Source organism: Ischnura elegans, chromosome 3, assembly GCF_921293095.1.
Source record: "Ischnura elegans chromosome 3, ioIscEleg1.1, whole genome shotgun sequence".
Taxonomy (NCBI): Eukaryota; Metazoa; Arthropoda; class Insecta; order Odonata; family Coenagrionidae; genus Ischnura; species Ischnura elegans.
In genome coordinates, this window is record NC_060248.1 from 1,585,218 (window position 1) to 1,605,741 (window position 20,524).

Sequence of the window (20,524 nt, forward strand, 5' to 3'; positions counted from 1 at the left end):
CTCCTAGACATTCCACTATTACACCCCAAAAAATCCTTGTGACGCCAACCCACGCTCTACTTTGTAACTACCTCTGGTTTTTCTCCCTATCCCTTCCCTCCTTCACCTTCCCCGTCACTTACCTCTCCCCTCTCCCCTTCCCCTCCAATCACCCGACCACAGAGTATATATACCGGCAAATTCTGATGTGTATCACTAGTCTTGAAAATGGTACGGTGTAACCGAAACTAGTCGGCAATAAAGTGTGTGTTTTTGTAGAAAAGCTAAGAAATTTCATTCCAAATATTAAATATGGAATTCTACAAAGTAAAGGCCTCAACTATTCAGTTCATAATGTCATTCTGTTAAGGAGGCAACATAAATTACTTTGGTAGGCCGGCTATCTGGACCACATGAAGAGTAATGCTTTTGGCCATTGCACAGAAATACATTTCGCTTAATATATAAACAAAAAAGAAGATTTGAGGCAAGCAATACTATTAATATGTGTAAAATGATAGCAATTTCCTGTGCACTCAGTGCAAGTTCACGTTCTGTTCCTTCCTTCCCTTCCCCCAACTGCTAGCGATTCAGGCTTTCAAATCACAATACGTGTCTATGGATGTCTTTGAAGGAATCGAATCGTGCAGTTGACGGCACGGTGCCGTTGATGGCCGCCGTGGTCACCACGGTGCCCATTTCAATCCGGCCTGAAGGTGCGCCATCTACGGCATGAAATATAGGCAGTGCAACATTGAGGCAGCTTTCTGACGAAACTACTTTTCGCCTGCCACCGATAAACTTCACGACGCCGTGAAATTCAGGCCGCTTTGAGACGAGACGACCCTCTGCCATGCCGTGTGCCGTGCAGTGAACGGCGGCCCGGTCCCAGCCAGTGGCCCTGTTTAAGTCAACGAAATTGTTACATTAGACAAGGTTTTCACTCACAAGGACACACTCAAGGTTTTCCTGCAACAAGTTATCCAATAACTCTGTCTAATGTGTCGCGGTGAGTCACCGGAATTGCTGCTCAGCATTGACGCGTACCGTGCGCATGAGCTTGTATTTCCGCTCTTCCGCGGCCACGTTAAATTTCTTTCTGCACATTTTTAATTCATAATATCTAATTCTTCAGGTGAGAAAGCGCCTCATTCTAAACATTTCAGGATTGAATAAAATCAACAGATTTAGGCGTTACTTGGTGGAACGATGAGATATTCATGGTAAAATAAAAACACAGTACTATTCCACAAAATTTTGTGGAATAGTACTGTGTTTTTATTTTACCATGAATTTCAGGATTGATACATGGGAAACGAAGAGAGAGGCTGTGATAAATTTAACGACAAATTGTAGCAGAGAAATCACTACAGTGCGCGATATTATGCGGATGCGTCATGCCAGTGGCGGCTCGTGAGTCAAATGATGGGGGGGCGCACTCCACCGGGGGGTCATATTTTTTTTAATATTTCGTGTATTTTATTAAGTTTTAACGGCAATCTAGGAATAAAATTTTGTGATGCCATATGTTCCGTTTTTTTCAACAAAAATACCTTGTTTTCCAAATAAAACTTGATTAATAAAATACTAAATGCAGTAGACTCTCGGTCATACGGATCGGCTTAGTCCGGACTCTCGATTATACTTATCACTGATCTTGAAAAATAAAAACATATTTGCCGCGATATTTTGCAAATACAAACGAAAATACTTAACTTTAGGTTTTAGCGCCTAAATTCTTCGTGCGGATATGCCCGCAATACACTTATGTTGTTCGTTTTGCAATCATAATGCGTTATTTGTCAAATCTATTCAACATTTGCAAAGATTTAGGTAGCAATGACACTTGTAACACCTGAGGAGGGAGGGGAGTGTCACTGACTTCCACTAGGTAACAAACACTACTAGAATGCGCGCGCTTTGCTATTGCAGATGTAAACTTTGATTGTGGTGTTTGCGTTGCTTCTTGAATACAGTTCTACAGTTCTTCTAAAAAATGCTGTTGTTTAATTCAAAATTGTCTTCTTGAATGTACACACAGCACTAAGATACTTCTTATTCGGCAATTAAGCACAGTTAACTCCTCGAAAATGATGTCTGAACTCTTTTCACTCCGTTCCTTCCGAGAGTCTTGCCGTTATTATAAGGAAGACTCAAGGGAGATAGAAGTCGTGGTCCACTAATGCTGATTCAGCTGAGGGACGAATTTAAGGCCGGCAAAGGCATTCAAGCAAACAAAAGACGTCACGGACCATCTCCTTGAGTCTAAGATTCATATGTGGTAAACACACGAAACGCCAACGGGTCGCACTTGGAATAACCATGTCTTCGAAATCATTGCCATGATATAATAGAATATAAATTCTAGATCGCAAAAGAAGACGACTCTGAACCACAGATAGGAGCTGCAAGGATCTCCGCACTGATATGAACTCTTCGAAGCCACTTAAATCAGACCCAAGTGGACATTTTACGTCAGGCAGCTACCGCTCTGCCGCTGAGGAATTAGGTGAACATGAACTAATAGAACAAGGATGGCTAGAAAAATGATGAACCTACACACAAAAGGTGCATTGTATGCGGAACTTCTTGACATTCATTGAATGACTCCATTTAAAGTCACGTTTTACGGGTTAAATCATGTTTAATTCTTCACCCTATCACGCACGCACCTATTTCTTAAATTATAAATCAGTGGGGAATGTTAACTGATTTTTCCTAATACTGCAGGTCTTTTGATAAATTTATCTGAAAAATAGGTACCGCATTTCTAAACATCGGGAAGATATGAATACATTGTTCAGGCCTAAACATTATAATATTAGTTTCCCCAAGGTTCTTGAAATTCGTAATCAAAATAGAACTGTGGCAAATACTCGAGAATAGTTTTCCTACATCAATACGGCCTTTAACTGGTTGGATTTTATGTGTTCCGGAATTCAAACACCAAAAAAGGCAAGCATAATGGGATAATTTATTTTCTGTAGCAATACCTACCAGTAATTAAAAATTAAAATCGTATAACTACACCCAGTACTGTGACCATTCTGATTCCGTACGTCCCTTTTCTGTGGCAGCACCAAGTAGACGCCAGATTATACGCCCGCCGGCCTGCGCAGCGATGTCAACTCACACGTCGCTCTGCGCATTCTCGGACGACGTCCCAAGACTTCCATAAGACACAACGTTAGACGCGTCATAGCACCAGCGGCCCCCACCACTACCACTCTCCATATAACTGCATGGGGATGGATTGGGACGTTCTGGCCAGCGCCCCACGGCTACAAATACGAACTTCTCGCGCTATTTCTTTTCGTGTTTTTCCAACACTTTCGATGTATGTGACTGGAAAAACACTTCGATTAATTAGATGTATAATTATAAATTAATGGATATTTATTTTTTTTACTTTTTCAAATACATATTTGGGAGGGGCGGCGTCCGAGAGTCCTTATGGGCAAGCCGCCACTGCGTCATGCATGAGACTAAGCTAGCCAATTGACCTTGGAATCGTAATGAGATAGAACAAATGAACGTCGGCAGTGTTAAACAATGAAGGCTTAGGCTTTAATAGATTATGACTCATAAGATGTGATTTTTTTGCTAATCCACCTAAAATCGCAGAGAAAACGTGAACTTTCTGTTAGCAGAGCGTGATTCTTGGTATAAACTCGCCCAATATATTACCAGAAATGCACTCCTGGGACAGCGAATCAGTAAAAATAAATACACCACCTTTGCTTGACAAGAGCACAACCAACAATGCTTTATTTATATTTACCTCTCTACAAAAGTAAATAGATACCAGTAGCGACTATGCAATTCCTATACTTGCCGCTAGATGGTGTACCCATCGGTATAATCGCAACTTCCAACACCTCCCCTCAATCATTTAAATCAGCTGATAAATTACATACAGTAATTGAACAAAATTTACACGTTAAAAAAAACAGTACATTCAAATCACAGTCAAAGTACAGTCACAAACAAAAATATTCAAATCAAACCCAATCTCTGAGTGAGCATCTTAGTCCTCACACCCGATAATATTTTTGTCAAGAGATCAGCTAAATTATTTGACGACTGAACATACTCCAAAATTATTGTCCCTTCTTGTACTAATTCCTTCACATAATGGAACTTAGGTCTAAAGTGCTTCGTTCTTTCAGAGACATTAGTTCCTTCAACTAACTTTATTGCTCCCATGTTATCAACACAAATTTTTATTGGACTCTCTACAAACTCTCCCACTCCTAATTCCTGGAAAAAATACTTTAACCATGCAACTTCTGTACATGCTTCATACAAAGCCATGTATTCTGAGTGAGTTGTAGAGGTTCCGGTACAGCTCTGCTTGTGGCTCCTCCAAGATATTGCTGCACCTGCAAATATGACTACATAACCTGTGATGCAAATTCCATCTTGAGAATTATTAAAATCTGCATCCACATATACCTTAATTTTTTCTCCAGTTCTTACATAATTTAACTTATAATTCCTAGTACTCTTTAAGTACCTCAGTACATGTAAAACATTTTTCCAATCCTTATGGCTAGCTTTCTCACAATATTGACTTAACTTTGAAATGGCAAATGAAATATCTGGTCTAGTTCCTCCTGCTAGATACAAAATACATCCAATCCCTTTGCGATACATGTAGTTATCAAAAATTTCCTCCTCACTTGGCTCCTCTCTGTCCTTTGCATTTTGGTCCAAAGGACTCGCCACTGGCCTACAGTCACCCATACCAAACTCGTGGAGTATCTCATCTACATACAAACTTTGGTCCAGTGTTAGCCCACTTTCCTCTTTCTTTGCTGACAAGGACAGAATTTTTGTCACTTCCCCTAAATCTCTTATTTCTATCAGTTCTGATAATTCAGCTTTAAATTTAAGAACAGCCAGTTTTTCACCAATGACTAATATGTCATCCACATGAATACCTAAAATTACAGTTTCCCTCCTATACACACACTGGTCATATTTGCATTGATAGAATTTCAGATCTAAAAGAATTCGATGTAGGAAATGGTTCCAATTTCTACCCGACTGCTTGAGACCATACAGGCTCTTTTCTAGTTTACAAACAAAATTTTTAGGATGTTTCCCTTCCATCAAATGCATTTCTGGCTGCTCCATATACACAGGGATGTTTAATGGGCTGTTCAGGTAAGCTGATATTACATCAACTTGATGTATTACCTACTGTTTCTCAATTGCTATAGCCATTAGTAATCTAAGACATCTTCTCCTCATGACTGGGCTAAATGTCTCCCAAAAATCAACCCCTGCAATTTGCCTAAACCCCTGTGCAACAAGTCTTGCTTTGAATTTTATAATTTCCCCATGGATATTCTTTTTAAGGGCAAATACCCACTTACTGCCAATTACATTTCCCGCCTCAGATCGTTTAACTAAACTCCAGGTGTTCATCTTCTTGAGGATAGACAGCTCCTCCTCCATGGCTGCCCTCCATTCAGCAGCCTGTGGGCCACTCAAGGCCTCACCTATAGAAGTTGGCACGTCAATGAGGGTCCCTTTCCGCTCTCCTTTGGTGATCATGCAACATGGTAGGCGGCATGGTACTCTTGGGTTGTGCTTCCTTCTCGCTTGTCCCCCAAGGGCTGGATTGCCACCATCGTTTTCGTTTACCTTGGCACCCTCCTGGTCATGCTCGTTCCCGGGTTGTTGCTCTATTTCTCCCCTGAGCAGTGCCTCCCCTGGATCCGGCGCCTCCCTGGATGGTGTCTCTCCTTCATCATCCTCTCCTTGGCCTCCCATTAGTGGTGCCTCCCCTGGATACACCACCTCTTCATCATCATCCCCTGCTCGGCCTCCCCTGAGTGGCGTCTCCCTTAAATTCGGTGTCTCCCTATGTCCAAACCTTGGTTCACTATCCACTTGGTCTGTTCCATCTTTCTGCATTTCAAACATTTGTGGAGGCTCAACTGGGTGATGCTCCATCTCCTGTGGCCTCATAGGAAAAACTGCTTCCCTGAAAATTACATCTCGTGCCACAATAACTCTTTTCTCCTTTAATACCCAGAGTCTATACCCCTTTACATCGTCTTCATACCCCATCATCATACATTCGACTGCCCTGGCTCCAAACTTCCCTTCTTGGCTCAGTTTAGGAATCCATGCCCACGCCCGACACCCAAACACCCGCAAGTATGAAAAATCAGTTTCTCTCAGTGCTCTCCCTTTCCATATCTCCAAAGGTGTCTTGAACCCCAGAGGTTTAGATGGGCATCGATTTCTCACATGACAAGCAGTCTTCAAAGCCTCCGCCCAAAATGCACCAGGCACCCCCGCCAGGATCAGCATGCACCTGATAGTGTTGCACAGTGACAAGTTCATCCGCTCGGCCAATCCATTTTGTTGAGGTGTGTAGGCCACTGTCCTACGATGCGTGATGCCACATTTCTCCAGAAAAGTTTGGAATTCTTTGCTGGTCAGCTCTCCTGCACCATCAGATTGGATTTGCTTTATTTTCCTATCATGCTGCAATTCCACTTTGGCCTTGAATTTCATGAATTCTTCCAAAGCTTCACTCTTTCTTCTGATGGCTGTGGCAGAAACATACCTGGTCGCTTCATCAATGAATGTGATGATAAATTTCTTTTGTCCCAATGAGGCTGGTGTGATTGGTCCCATGATGTCTGTGTGAACCCTGACTAGCACATTCTTCACTCTGTCATCCTTTGCAGTAGGAAAACTCTCTCTCCTCATCTTTCCTTGGATACATGCAGAGCAGTCCTCATCCATTTTCTTCTTACTAGTTAAAGAGGTCAATACTTGTAATTTCTTCATAGCATCCAAATTTGGGTGCCCCAACCTACCATGCCAAGTAGTGAAAGTCACTTTACACGCCCTCTTGTCATGATAAGCACCTCTTATATCTGCAATGCTAGAGCTCCCAACTGTTGATAAATAATACAACCTGTTAATTCTGTGGGCCTTAAACAATGTCCTTTCTCCCTTAGATGCCACCTGCTTGCCCCCTTCTGTCACGAATTTAACGCCCTTCTCCTCCAATTGTCCTACAGATATCAAATTATGCCCCATGTTTGGGACATACAGTACATTTGAAAGAGTAATATCAATATTACCACACTCATCAGAAAGATGGATACAAATAGCTCCCTCTCCTTCAATCTGTACAGGCGCATCATCCCCCATAGCAACAGTCCCTTTTAATTCTGTGAAACTAGTAAACAAATCCCTCCTGTTACTCATGTGATCACTCGCCCCACAATCAACCACCCAAATTCCATCATCTTTCTTTTCAGTTCTCTGCGCACAAAATGCTACATGTTCTCTGGTCACTACTCCTGCGGTTGCTTGTTTTTCTTTCTTCCTCTCCTCAATTTTTAAAGGACAGAACCTTGCAATATGATCATTCTTTTGACCACAAGCATAACACCAGTAAACTTTATCTTCGCCTTCTTTTCTCATTTCTTGTTTTCTTATCTCCTGGTGTTCCCTTTTACTCCCAAAGTCGCCGCTAGCGTTGTTCCTGGGCTTGTAGAACTTTTTCTTCTGCACTTTCAACGCTTCGTGAGAAACTCCAAGATCCATTTGCTCCTCTTCCTCGATTAACACTTGTTTAACTACGGACATGGTGAGGTTTTCTTTTTGGGCAATTAATGTTTTTACTGTTATTTCGTACTCTTTCGGCAATCCGGTAAGACAAACTGCGGCCAATTGTCTATCCGTGAGACCCAATTCGTTCCGTGTTAAACATCGATTCATGTCCATCATACTGTTGCAATAATCTTGAATAGACATACCTGGTGTCTTCCTGAAACTTGCGAGTTCTCTAAATTTCATTGCGGCTCCGTATTCGGTGTTTTGGCAACAAACCCTTTCCAGATGATTCCAGGCCTCCCTCGCTACTTCATAATCGGCGATGTCGTTTATAAGTTCGTCTCCGACAGTTCGCATTAAAATGGCTAGTGCGATAAGATTTGCCTTTGTTTTTCTTTTCCTTGCATCGCTCGTCATACTCTGCTTAGTCACATTACTGTCTTCATCTCCGTATCCTATAATCGCCTCCCATGCCTCCTTTGCCAAAAGTTCCGCTTTCACCCTTGCCTTCCATGCATTCCAGTTCCTTCTATTTAAACGTGGAATGGTATTTTGCGATATTACTTCCATCTTTAGTTTTCGCCTTCACAGTATTTCACTAGGTAGTGTATGTTTTTTTTTCCTTTTTTTTTCAAATAAATATTACTTTTCACTATACGTCCCTGAGTCTGGGCCCATAACCTGTTAGCAGAGCGTGATTCTTGGTATAAACTCGCCCAATATATTACCAGAAATGCACTCCTGGGACAGCGAATCAGTAAAAATAAATACACCACCTTTGCTTGACAAGAGCACAACCAACAATGCTTTATTTATATTTACCTCTCTACAAAAGTAAATAGATACCACTAGCGACTATGCAATTCCTATACTTGCCGCTAGATGGTGTACCCATCGGTATAATCGCAGCTGATATCATATGATTGCAACTTCCAACACTTTCTATTTTATTTACCGATTTTGCATTATTTCGTGTTATTTTGCGTTATACTATTGCAATATCACGTCTCACAAAATTCACGGATGTGTACCAATAAAGTATGCCATAGCATTCATTTTTTTATATTTCACATGTTAATTGGAGCTTTTTCTCTTCGATTGGGGAGTGGTCATCAGGATACATTTATGGCTCAACTCCCAACATTACCTATTGTATCAATTATTTAATGCAGTGGTGTTGCAACTTTTTTATATATAGGTACTCTCTTTCAAGGGGTCATCGTAATTCATCTGACAACCTTTGTTTCACTGTGAAAACCTAAAGTGGATACCTATATGTCTTTAACTAGCCGTGTGCACAGTGTTGTAAGCATAACAAGAATGAGATTTGTTGCAGAGCTCTTTCTAGAGAGAAATATTTGGAGTGTATTGCTTGCATGGAGGATGGATAGATAGATTTATTTGATATGTTATTACTAGGAATGTGCGAGTAGCACTTTTTGATCTCAAGTCGAGTTGAAAACTACTCGTTAGTATCGAGTCGAGTATGGTAATTTCTGGAACAGGCAATACAACAATGCATGCTCTAACATATTCTCATTTTTCTGATCCCGTTATGAATTTTTTAGGTATTCTATATGCTTAACTTGATGTAAAAGGGAAAGGATAATGAGGAACTTTGATGGATATTGGTTCAGAATTAGGAGAAAAATGAACATCAATATGTCTTAAAGAGTTCCATAGGCACAATTGAAATAAATTTACCTCTAGAATTGAATAATGTAATATTTGATCCTTTCAAATTTTCACACGGAAGAAACAATTTTTCTACATGGTCAGGCAGTAGGTTTTGACGTCTCCATGTAACTGGCTGCAGAAAATTGCCTTACCCAAACACACTTGCATTCCTGCACAAGTACATAATTTCTATTCACAATTGAATGGAAAGTATGTACAGTACATACATGTTAACCCTCCCTCCCTCGTGAACTTTCCCTCAGATTTGGCAGCATTGGGAACCCTCTTATCAAAAATTATATCAACCATTTTTATGGATCTTTAATCTTCATGGAATTTAATTTGACCGAGGTGAACGAAGTATAGAATTTAGCTTTAGCTTTGTAGACCAAAAAAAAATATATATATTGCTCACGTCATTTAATCAACCTTAGTTTCTCTTGTTTTTTAATTTCATGGAAAAAACTTAATGCAACAAAGGAATAAAAGTGGGGATGGTCAGATCGAGGTTCTGAATACGAAATTTTAAATGATAGCTTCAGTGAATGCAACGTACGAGTGGAAAGAGTTCCGATCCTCTCTCTGTGAATGCACCATCGAACTGCGATGCTTGCCCTACTCATGATCCAATTTGTTAAAAAGCTGTTGCAGGGGTTACATAGCAGAATTCCAGCCGTGGACAATAAAGAAAGCAAAATACGATGGCACACAGAGTGAATCTTCCCAGGAGATTGAACAATCATCAGGGGAATCTCAACGTCGTAGGTTAATTACCACGTCAAATGTAACTACGTCGCAGATTTCAGAAAACCACCCTCAGCCATCCATCAGCTCATGCCTCTGTGTTTTTTTTTGTTTCTGAAATCACACAGACCAATTGTCTTCGAAGGAAAATATCAAGTTACACGAGAACAATTGAAGCTTGTTTCATCCCTACCCTGTATCACCAACTGACATTTTTTGGCCTACCTGCTTCAATTCTCCATTTCTGGTTAAACGACAAAGAACTTCAACCGTGAAGACGGCTACAATCTCGCCAGAGCGTGGAAAAGGGTCTTCAGAGATCCTGACCAATCAGGGCACACCTCCACAAAAAAGGCGGCAAACAACCAAAGGGGTGAATATAAAGACGACCAAATTTCTGGATGGACACTTCAGTGGACGTGAGGAAGCCAACTGGAACGTTGGCGAAATATCGTCCTACAAAATGGATAAACGCGGAAGAATACCCGGAAAAATCAGCAGAATTCATCATAATCTCCACGGAAGCCTTCTTGGAAACAGGGGGGGGAATTTTTACCAACAGGGTACGAAGTAGAGGGTTTCAAACTAATTTGAACACCTTTCATAATAGAAAAAAAAACTTCATTTTTCAAGTAAATCTTTTGTAAATCCATGTTTTTTCAATATTTTGCTTTCTTTTGAAGGAAAATAATTGTGATTTTATGTTAGGGGGGTCCGGACCTCCCCCCTCCCTATGCCACTGGTCGATGGTTTGTCTGAAGATTTTTCCTATTTTCATTTCCAAACCCTAGCATAACACTTTAGTTCCTGAGCATGTAAATACGTTTCAAAGGAAACAACTTGAAAGCCTATAAAAATGATTTTTAATTTATAAAAATTAGAGATGTGCAAATAGTATCCGCGAATACTCAAATACCTTGAATACTAGAAAGTATTAGATATTCAAGATCTCGAATAATTATGCCAAAGGTACAGCCTCGAATACTTTGAATTTTGCACCATACACTGTCGCAAACACGTCGTTGGTAGTTGACTCGGAAAAATTTAGAGAACTATAGTTTTTTAGTGCATGCAGCGCCGTTTTAGACAAGTTGACAAACTACTTCAAATTCATGGATTAGTGCAGTAAAAAGAGTTTGACGTGGGGAACCGGGTGAAAAAATCCGAAAATACCCGGTTTCCACCACCAGGAAAACCTCTGTGCCGTGGGATAGTAACTACGTAGCACAATTCCCAAAATCTGCTTCCCCCTCCGTCCATCAGCCCTCGGCCCCTCCTCCGACGACGCTTTCCTCCTCTCCAAAATCAAACAAAAGGCCCCAGCTCGCGCAGGGTTCGCATTAGGAAGACCATACATCAAATAAGTTTCAAAAGAAAATATCAAGTTACATGAGAATAATAGAATCGTGTTTCACCCTTCCCTCTTTCTCCCCCACTGACCTTTTTCTGCCTACCTGCTTCGATGTTCCCAATGTCTGGAAGTCAACTGCCGCATGAGTCATCTATTAGCTCAATAGATGTCTATCAATGACTTTCTGCAATTGATATTATACCTTTATTTGATTGAAATCTTAGTAATGTGCACGTTATTTGAAATAAAAAGACCAAATACAACGTATTTCTGACTTTATTTAAGCATTTTACCCAGGAAATAAATGTCAAAATATGACAGAGACTTAGCATTCTGGCGAAACTAAATATCCTCGCAGCTGAGCTTCTCGGAAGTTGATGCCATATTTTTTTCTGAAAACATATATCAAGTTACAATTTATGAGTTATGCTATTGTCACAGTCATAGGCGAAGGGATATTTTCTCAGGATATTTGGTTTCTCCCTTCTAGCAATTCGAATTTATCTGCTTAACTCGTGAGAACTTCCAAAGATGGACTGAAAATAATTGAAGAAAATCTGGTGGAGAAGCGCGTGTATTTTGCAAAATGCCTCAGATTGTCTGACAGCACTTGACAGTAGGAGTGGGGGTAAAGCAAGCTACCTGTTGAAAACAAGTAGTTGGATTAAGCCGAGTATCGGATGGGCGTGCTGCTGAAATGGCATTTGGTAGATAAGAATGTGTACATCAGACAGATATCCATTGTAGCAGTGTAAATGCCAAGATGGCATGCAATCATTTTTCGCGAGGTGGTGTGTCCCCTTAGGATATTTGAAAGAGATGTTAGTTGAACCAACTATATGCCCACATTGTTTCCATGAAATTAAAATATTCCATTAAGCAATTACTGGTGGATGATGTTGCATATTTGATTGTGTTGGTGCAGATAGTCTTTTGGAGATAAGTTGGGGCATCCACTTGTGATGTGCTGTATAGTCCCAGAGGCATTAAGGTAAGGTAGGGTAAGTGCGACCCCTAAATAGCATATATCAATTTTAACTACCTTAGGAAAATTTTCTAGGCTCGCTAAAAACAGGAGTTTCAATGTATAATATATATGTGAATCACTGAAAAAGATAATTGGATTAAAAATCCTCTCTATGTAAAGTGTTAATTTTTGCAAATTGTTACTTCTTGTCTTGTCGAGGGATCACACCATGGCTGATGTGCAATATATTTATACATTACGCGGCACATGGGGTAAGTGCGATTTGCCCAGAAATTCAGCGGTACAATGCTTTTTAAAGTACCAAATTATTTTTAACCATTCTTGAGAAATCAACTTTTATCTTAGGTATTGTAAGTAGATTTTTTTCCCGTTTTTTGGTTAATTATTGCACAGTATGGAATTGTTGTCAAATGTGTTTTTTTATGATATTAACTGTATTCAGCTGTTACACATTAATTCAAAAGTGTATTTAAAATAGCTAGTGTGCATAAAAGCTGAATAAATAAAAATAATAAAAAAAGTATAAATTTTGCATATGACAACAAATCTGAGTACAAACTAGATTGTTATGAACAAAGAATTGCTTCTCTAATGTGTTTTACGTTATTAATATAAAAAAGCAAATTGAAGAAAAACTCATGGTCTTCTACCAATTGAACATTGAATATTTACTTGTTTATTTTAAGTTGTACCTGGAGAAAGATAGGCAAAGCATTAACTTTCCTCGACGGCCGACAGAGGGCTTGGATAATATTTTTACAACATCTTCCCTAGTTATTTCGCTGGAATCCTCATTCCGTGGATAGGTGAAACTTATTTCAGTTCCAAAACATGCATTTTATAACTGGGTTTGGGGCTGCAGAATAGGATGCTAAACATCATGTGCTAGTAGAATTAGCTAATAAATTGACAATGATACATGGATATGTACAGTTTTTGTGATAGAATCAAAAAACAAGCAGAACTCAATTTGCTGTTGAGCTATGTGTATGTGGCACCTAACAAAAAGATACACAAACGTGAATCCCATTGAAAATTTAGTTTACTGTATGGTGAGAGAAGGCTTTTTGAGTCGCCCTCCTCAACAAATGGTAGTAGAATGTGTCGTGCATCCGCTGTGGGATTATTTGAGTTTGTACTTGGCTTTCTTCTAGCCAGAGATGACTGAATCAGGTGCGATGATGAGGAATGATTTGGATGAGGGGGGGAGTGGTTGGCATTTCAGGAGAGGTGAATTTTCTCTTGTTCACTATGGTGCATGCCTATTTTCTATGGCCCAAATGGAGCACTGCTCCCATTTCATATTACATACATATGAGAGGGAAACGAGGGTATGCCGCTGGTAGGTGCCTTGTCCATGCCATCACATCTGGCTGTGGATTTATGAAATAGTCGGCAGATTATTGAGTGACATGGGAAAAAAACATATTTTGGAAATCAGGTCATAAAATTTGAATTGGTTGAAATACTGAGAACCGTAATTGGCGTTATTCATGGGAGTACCCAGCAGGGGAAAGGGAGGCAACTCCCCCCCCCTCTCTACGAACAAAAATAAATTTAGTTCAAAACTAAAGTCATGAACAAATTTTCCTTTCAAAGAAAAATGATATTAGTACAAGACATGGAACTTAAATAAAAAATCATTATTTTTTCAAGCAAATAATTATAAAAATTAATAAACTGCTGTCATAATTTCCATAAAAAAGTTTTGTTTTCATTAACCTTTTCTGTGCAAAAAAGTTACAACTTGAATGACCACAGCTAGTTTTACCCCCCCCCCCCCCTAGTTTTGATTCTGGGTACGCCCATGGCATTATTTACTATTTTGTGTTTGATGAGTGGCTTAAGATGGCAACAATGTAATGCTTGTTTTTGCAGTGCCTGGCAATTGAGCAGTGCTTGTGGTTGGACCCCAAAGAGGGTGTGAAAGGAGGCACTTTTCTGGAGGAGCTCATCGCCAAGATGGAGCTGTTTGAGGGCGAAGAGAATGACAATGGGTATGGATGTGTTCTTTTTCTCAATCGCACTCTCATCCCTCCGTGGGTCTCATCTTCACTGCACGGCCATTCTCTCCCTGTGTAAATTTATAACTAGGGACATGCAAAAGTCGCAAATGCGATAACACAAATTCATGGGTGATTTTCACCAACTCAGATGTGGTTTTCACCATTTTTTCTTCTGCTCATGCTTCTCCCACGACATCATTTTTCAAGGTGTAATTTTTCAAAGTTATTTGAAAGCACGTTGATGACGGCCGGAGCAAAGCCGGCTTGTCTGAAAGCAGCGGTGCTCCGTCTACGCCGTGAAATACACTCAGAACTACATTGAGGCAGCTTTCAACCGAAACGACTTATCGCTGGCTGCCGTTCCCAGCACAGCCCCGTGTAATTCAGGCCACTTTCCGACAAGACGACTCTCTGGATTTCATGGCGCTGTGCTGTGAACGGCGGCCTGCGGAAATTCGTCGTGTCGGTGAGTGGCCAATGCAGTGAAAAAATTACGGCTTAAATATGTATACGTCTCTAAAAACCTTATCAAGGGAGAAGCAGAAGGAAAAAATTAAAATGAAAATTGCATTTGAGTTGGTGAAAATCGCCCATGAATTGGAGAAAATTCATGATTTCCACCAAGAAACACTTTTGAGGAAATAAGGCGACTTGTTCATCAGGAGGATGTCTAAACCGCATTCATACGGTGTCTACAAAGTAGCCATAATGCCATGGGAATCTGATGGTTGACTTAATAAAATTGCTGGACAGTTCAAACTATTCCGATTCTCACATTCCATAAAGAGTTAACCCTTTCGCTACTAATGACGGAAATATGCGGCGGGAGACGTTTCTTGGCTCGGGAGGCGAAAATTTTCATCACAGATTTTCCTGCGCAGGCGAACGAATGCCGGAAATACACGTTTCCTTGCTCTTCTCCTTTTATGACATTTATGGGTGTGCAAAGTCTTAGTTTCGGCACCCAACACAGGCCATAACTGCCGAAATCCGGGAGCATGAACGTAGACCCATCGTCTTATATTACCCCTCTATGTGGCAAGGGACCGCAGTCATACAGTTGTTCATTCAGTTAGTTTGCGAAATAAATACATGGAATATTCTTTCTCAAAAAACATAAACGAAGAATTGAATTCTTTGTCTTTTGAGCAGCGTTTACAATGTTTAAAAAATTCTACCATAAATATTATCTCATATCTCGATATCAGTAAAAAATTCAACATGGAAATTGTTAATGCATTAAATTCGTTAATGCTGACAGTAGAGCTTCATTCAAAATTTTAAAATTCTCAGAATAAAACGAGGAATTCAATTGGAAGTCTGCAATTTATGTGCAAGCAACAGTCATCCATATAGGTAATTCATGGAAACAAAGTATGAGTTGACGGCGAACCAATTCCGCTGGTAGGGTTATAAACAGCGAAAGGAGGGAGACCAACTACCCTTGGAGTCCAAGATAATGCGAAGTCCCCACTAGGAAGGATCAAAAAAGGTTGGTTGTGTTGTAGTTGAGACAATTTCTCATATATACTGTGACAATTGACTGTCGATATTGCGGTGTGGGAGAAGGTGTGTGGCCTGCTCGGGCTGGTGCAGTCCGTCGAGTCTGTCCAAGTTGGTCGGTACGTGTGTGTCGGTTCGGTCGGTTGGCCGCAGTAATGGTGCGAAGTTCGCTAGATCCATTCGTGTATGGTGTATCATATCCTTTTTGTCTTTTGGAATAAAGTTCCAATACCCAGAGAACAACTGTGCAAATTGATTCACCCCTCCCAGAGGTTATGGGCCCAGGGGTTACGAGCGCAGGAACTCCAGAAATCCCGGAAACAGTGAGAAAGTGACTTGCGACCACGTGGTGGATTAGAACTTCTAATATGGAAGAAGAGCGATATAGAATACCGCTATTAGACGGGAAGAACTATAGTGACTGGAAATATAGAATGGAAGTGTTTTTAGATGAGAAGGAAGTCCTGTCACATGTTGAAAGGTCGTTCGATGTCCTGTCAGAACCGTACGCAATATTAGCAAGTGACAACAAGTCCGCACGAGAAAAGCAGAAAGACATTATGCAATTACGTAGGAACGATAAGAAATGCAAAAGTCTAATAATTCAGAGAATACAAGATAGTCAGCTGGAGCTAGTCAAAAGCAAAGTTACCGCTTTTGACGTGTGGAAAGCATTAGAGAATAGATTCGAGAAGAAGTCTGTGATGAGTCGAATGATGCTTTCGAAACAATTACATACGCTTGTGTATGACCCAAGAGAGGAATCGTTTAGCGAATACTGCCTGAGATTCGACAGACTGATCCGTTCCCTAAAACAAACCGGCGAGAAAATTGACGATAACGGTGCCGTAATAAGATTCCTGATGACGATGCCATCATCGTATGAGACAGTTGTAACTAGTCTGCAATCGCTGGCTGCAACAGAATTGAAAATGGAGTTTGTTAGAGTGAGGATTGAGGAGTACGAGGCACACAAGAAAGAGACAAGAGATTCAGTCGCTTCGGAACGAGATGTCCCGAATATGGCCTTTGCTGGCTGCAGGAGGGGCAACCAGAGGACCCAAAGTGAAGGAAGAGAGAGGAAAGAAAGCTTCAAATTCAATTGTCACAATTGCGGCTTGAGAGGACATAGGAAGGTGCAGTGCTGGAAGCCTGGAGGAGGAGCGTTTCATGGGCGCTCGAATGGAAGAGGTGGACGAGCAGTTGGTCGCAGAGGAAGACCATGGAACAACGGAGGCAGAAATGATGCATGTTTGGTGGCAGAAGAGGAGGTGGAACCTGCCTACAGCTTCCAAACAACGGCAGTATCATCAGCGGTGGTAAGCGAAACCGCAACACCGGAGAGTGACTGGGTGTTGGACTCCGGTGCATCAGATCATCTTGTTAAGGTGGGAACTCCGATCTATAATATTAGACAATTTGACAATCCAATAAAAATAACGGTAGCAAAGTCAGATACTTTTCTTGTTGCTAAAGAAGTAGGAGATATAAAAGCATTTGCAGTTGTGAATGGAAAAGTAAACAAGATAGAAATGAATAATGTGCTAATAGTGGAAAATCTCAAGTTCAATTTAATTTCTGTTTCAAGACTAGAAAAGAAAGGGTTTGAAATTAATTTTCGAAATAAGAAATGTTATGTCAAGAAAGGTAATGCAAATATTGTTGTTGGTGATAGAATGGATAATATCTATAAACTTCCTATTGTCATTGACGAGTGTGCCATTGAGAGAAAGGCTTTTTCAAGTGTAAGTGATCAAGTTTGGCATACCAGGTTAGGTCATATTGGCAATCCAAATTTAAAACATCTTTGTAAAATTGTTGATGGTATTGGTGATTTGAAATGTGATAATTTAGATGTGTGTAAAATATGTATTCAGGGCAAACAGACTAAACAACCATTTAATAGAACGAGATCTCAAACCACAAGACCATTGGAACGAATACATAGTGATGTTTGTGGGCCAATAACTCCTCTTGCGTATAATGGTATTAAATATATTTTGACTTTGATTGATGATTATACACATTTCACTGTTGTTTTTGGTCTGAAGTCCAAATCTGATGTGTATGAATATTTAAAACAGTACGAAGCTAGAGTCACGAGTCGTTTTTCAACTAAAATATGTGCCTTTAGATGTGACAATGGTACAGAATATGTGAACAGCCAAGTAAAGAAATTCTTTAGAGAAAAAGGAATTAAATTTGAGCTAACCATTCCAGGAACTCCGGAGAATAATGGCGTTGCTGAAAGAATGAATCGAACAATTCTAGATAAGGCTCAATGTATGCTTGTTGGTAGTCGGTTGAGAAAGTCCTTTTGGTTTGAAGCTGTGATGACAGCAGTGTACTTAATCAATAGAAGTCCTACCACAGCCCTTAATGAAAGTAAAGTCCCTGCGGAGATGTGGTATGGTGAACGTCCTGACTTAAGCAAATTGAGAGTGTTTGGGTGTGAGGCTTATCTTCACAAACCGAAGGAGCAAACACATAGTAAATTTGACTCAAGAAGCAAAAGATGTATTATGTTGGGATACTGTGATAATGGGTATAGGTTGTGGTCATTAGAAGATAACAAAGTTATTGTGGGAAGGAATGTAATCTTTGTTGAAACAAACAATGACTCAGTAACTGAAAATTGGGATATTGCATGGAAAGATAAATCTTTAGATGAGAGTACTGAGCTGATTGAACCAATTGAACAGGGAAGTGGTGAAAGTGAGGAACCACTCAGGAGAAGTAGTAGAGTGAAATTAAAACCTAAATATCTAGAAGATTACGTAACCTTAGCCTCTAATCCTAACGAGACTGAATTTGCAAATGAAGTAACTGTGAAAGAAAAGAGTGATGATACCCTTGATAACTTTAACTTAAAAAATAATTGTGATGTGTCACTCTTTGCAACAAATTACTGCAATGATGTTCCAAATTGTTATACTGAACTACAACATAGGGATGATAAAGATTTATGGTTTGCAGCAGTTAATGATGAACTTGATGCATTAGAACTTAACAATACCTGGGAATTAGTTTCTCTTCCGCAAGGTAAATTACCAATTAAAAGTAGATGGGTGTTTACCATTAAGGAAGATGGTGATGGAAATGTAGAAAGACTTAAGGCAAGACTGGTAATTAAAGGTTGTGCACAGAAAAGAGGGATAGACTATGAGGAAACTTATGCTCCTGTAGCACGTTTGTCAACCTTTCGTGCATTGCTATGTCTCATAAACAAAGAGAAATTATTTGTCAACAAATTAGATGTAAAGAATGCTTTTCTACACAGTGATCTTAAAGAGGAAATTTACATGTACCCACCGGAAGGCTTGAATGTCAAAAGTGGTTTAGTGTGTAAACTCAAAAAAACATTATATGGTTTAAAACAAGCACCCCTTGAGTGGAATAAAAGGTTTGATGAGTTTATAAGAGCACTGGGTTTTGAAAGCAGTAAAGCTGATGAATGTTTATACATAATGAGAAGTGAAGTGGATGTAATGTACCTACTGCTTTATGTTGATGATTTCTTAATTGCAGGAAATAATAGTGATTTGTTAAATGAGGTGAAACAAAAGTTAATGGGTGAATTTAAAATGAGAGACTTAGGTGTTACCAGTAATTTCTTGGGAATTAAGGTAACTTTTACTAGTGATGGTCTGTTTATTAATCAAACAAATTACTTAAAGAAAGTTTTGACTAAATTTAATATGGAATCATGTAAACCAGTGAGTACTCCAATTGAACTCCAACCAGATAACGATGTGACATCTCAAGAATGTATCATTGGTAAACCATATAGAGAACTAGTGGGAAGTTTGATGTATGCATGTCTAGGAACAAGACCTGATATTTGTGCTGCAGTGAATTTTTATAGTCAATTTCAAAGTAATGCCACTGAAATACAATGGAAAGGCTTAAAAAGAATCTTGAGGTACATTCAAGGGACACTTGATTTTGGTTTAAAGTTTGAAGGTAATTCAAGTACACCTTTGTTGTGCTATGCCGATGCAGCTTTTGCAAATTGTAGTGATAGAAAATCAACATCTGGTTATTTATTGAAAATGTATGGTGATCTAGTTGTATGGAACACAAAGAAACAAAGTACAGTAGCATTGTCTTCTACTGAGGCTGAGTATGTTGCTTTAGCGGCAGCTGCGACTGAAGTGTTATGTTTTAAAGTGTTGATGTCTGAAATGAATGTTAATATGAAGGATCCAATAACAATTTTCCAAGATAATCAATCATGTATTCAGACTGTAGAAAATTGGAAGAGAAAACACATGAAACACATTGATATAAAATATCAGTTTGTAAAAGACTTGTATAACTCTAAGGTTATCTACATTGAATATGTGCCTTCCTCTGAACAGGAGGCGGATGTACTGACAAAAGGGTTATCAGCAAAAGTGTTTTGCAAGCATAGGGTAAATTTAAGATGTATGAGAAATTGAGGAGGGGTGTTGTAGTTGAGACAATTTCTCATATATACTGTGACAATTGACTGTCGATATTGCGGTGTGGGATAAGGTGTGTGGCCTGCTCGGGCTGGTGCAGTCCGTCGAGTCTGTCCAAGTTGGTCGGTACGTGTGTGTCGGTTCGGTCGGTTGGCCGCAGTCATGGTGCGAAGTTCGCTAGATCCATTCATGTATGGTGTATCATATCCTTTTTGTCTTTTGGAATAAAGTTCCAATACCC

The 20,524-nt window shown here is 39.8% G+C and overlaps 1 protein-coding gene across 1 annotated transcript in view; it reads left to right on the forward strand.

Annotated features, from left to right (window-relative positions):
* Window positions 1-20,524, forward strand: part of LOC124155319 (ADP-ribose glycohydrolase ARH3-like) — a 56,645-nt gene that overhangs the window by 21,640 nt on the left and 14,481 nt on the right. The window contains exon 4 of the mRNA XM_046529034.1: window positions 14,208-14,326. Coding sequence (XP_046384990.1) covers window positions 14,208-14,326 — 119 coding nt within the window. The remainder of the gene's footprint in view (window positions 1-14,207; window positions 14,327-20,524) is intronic.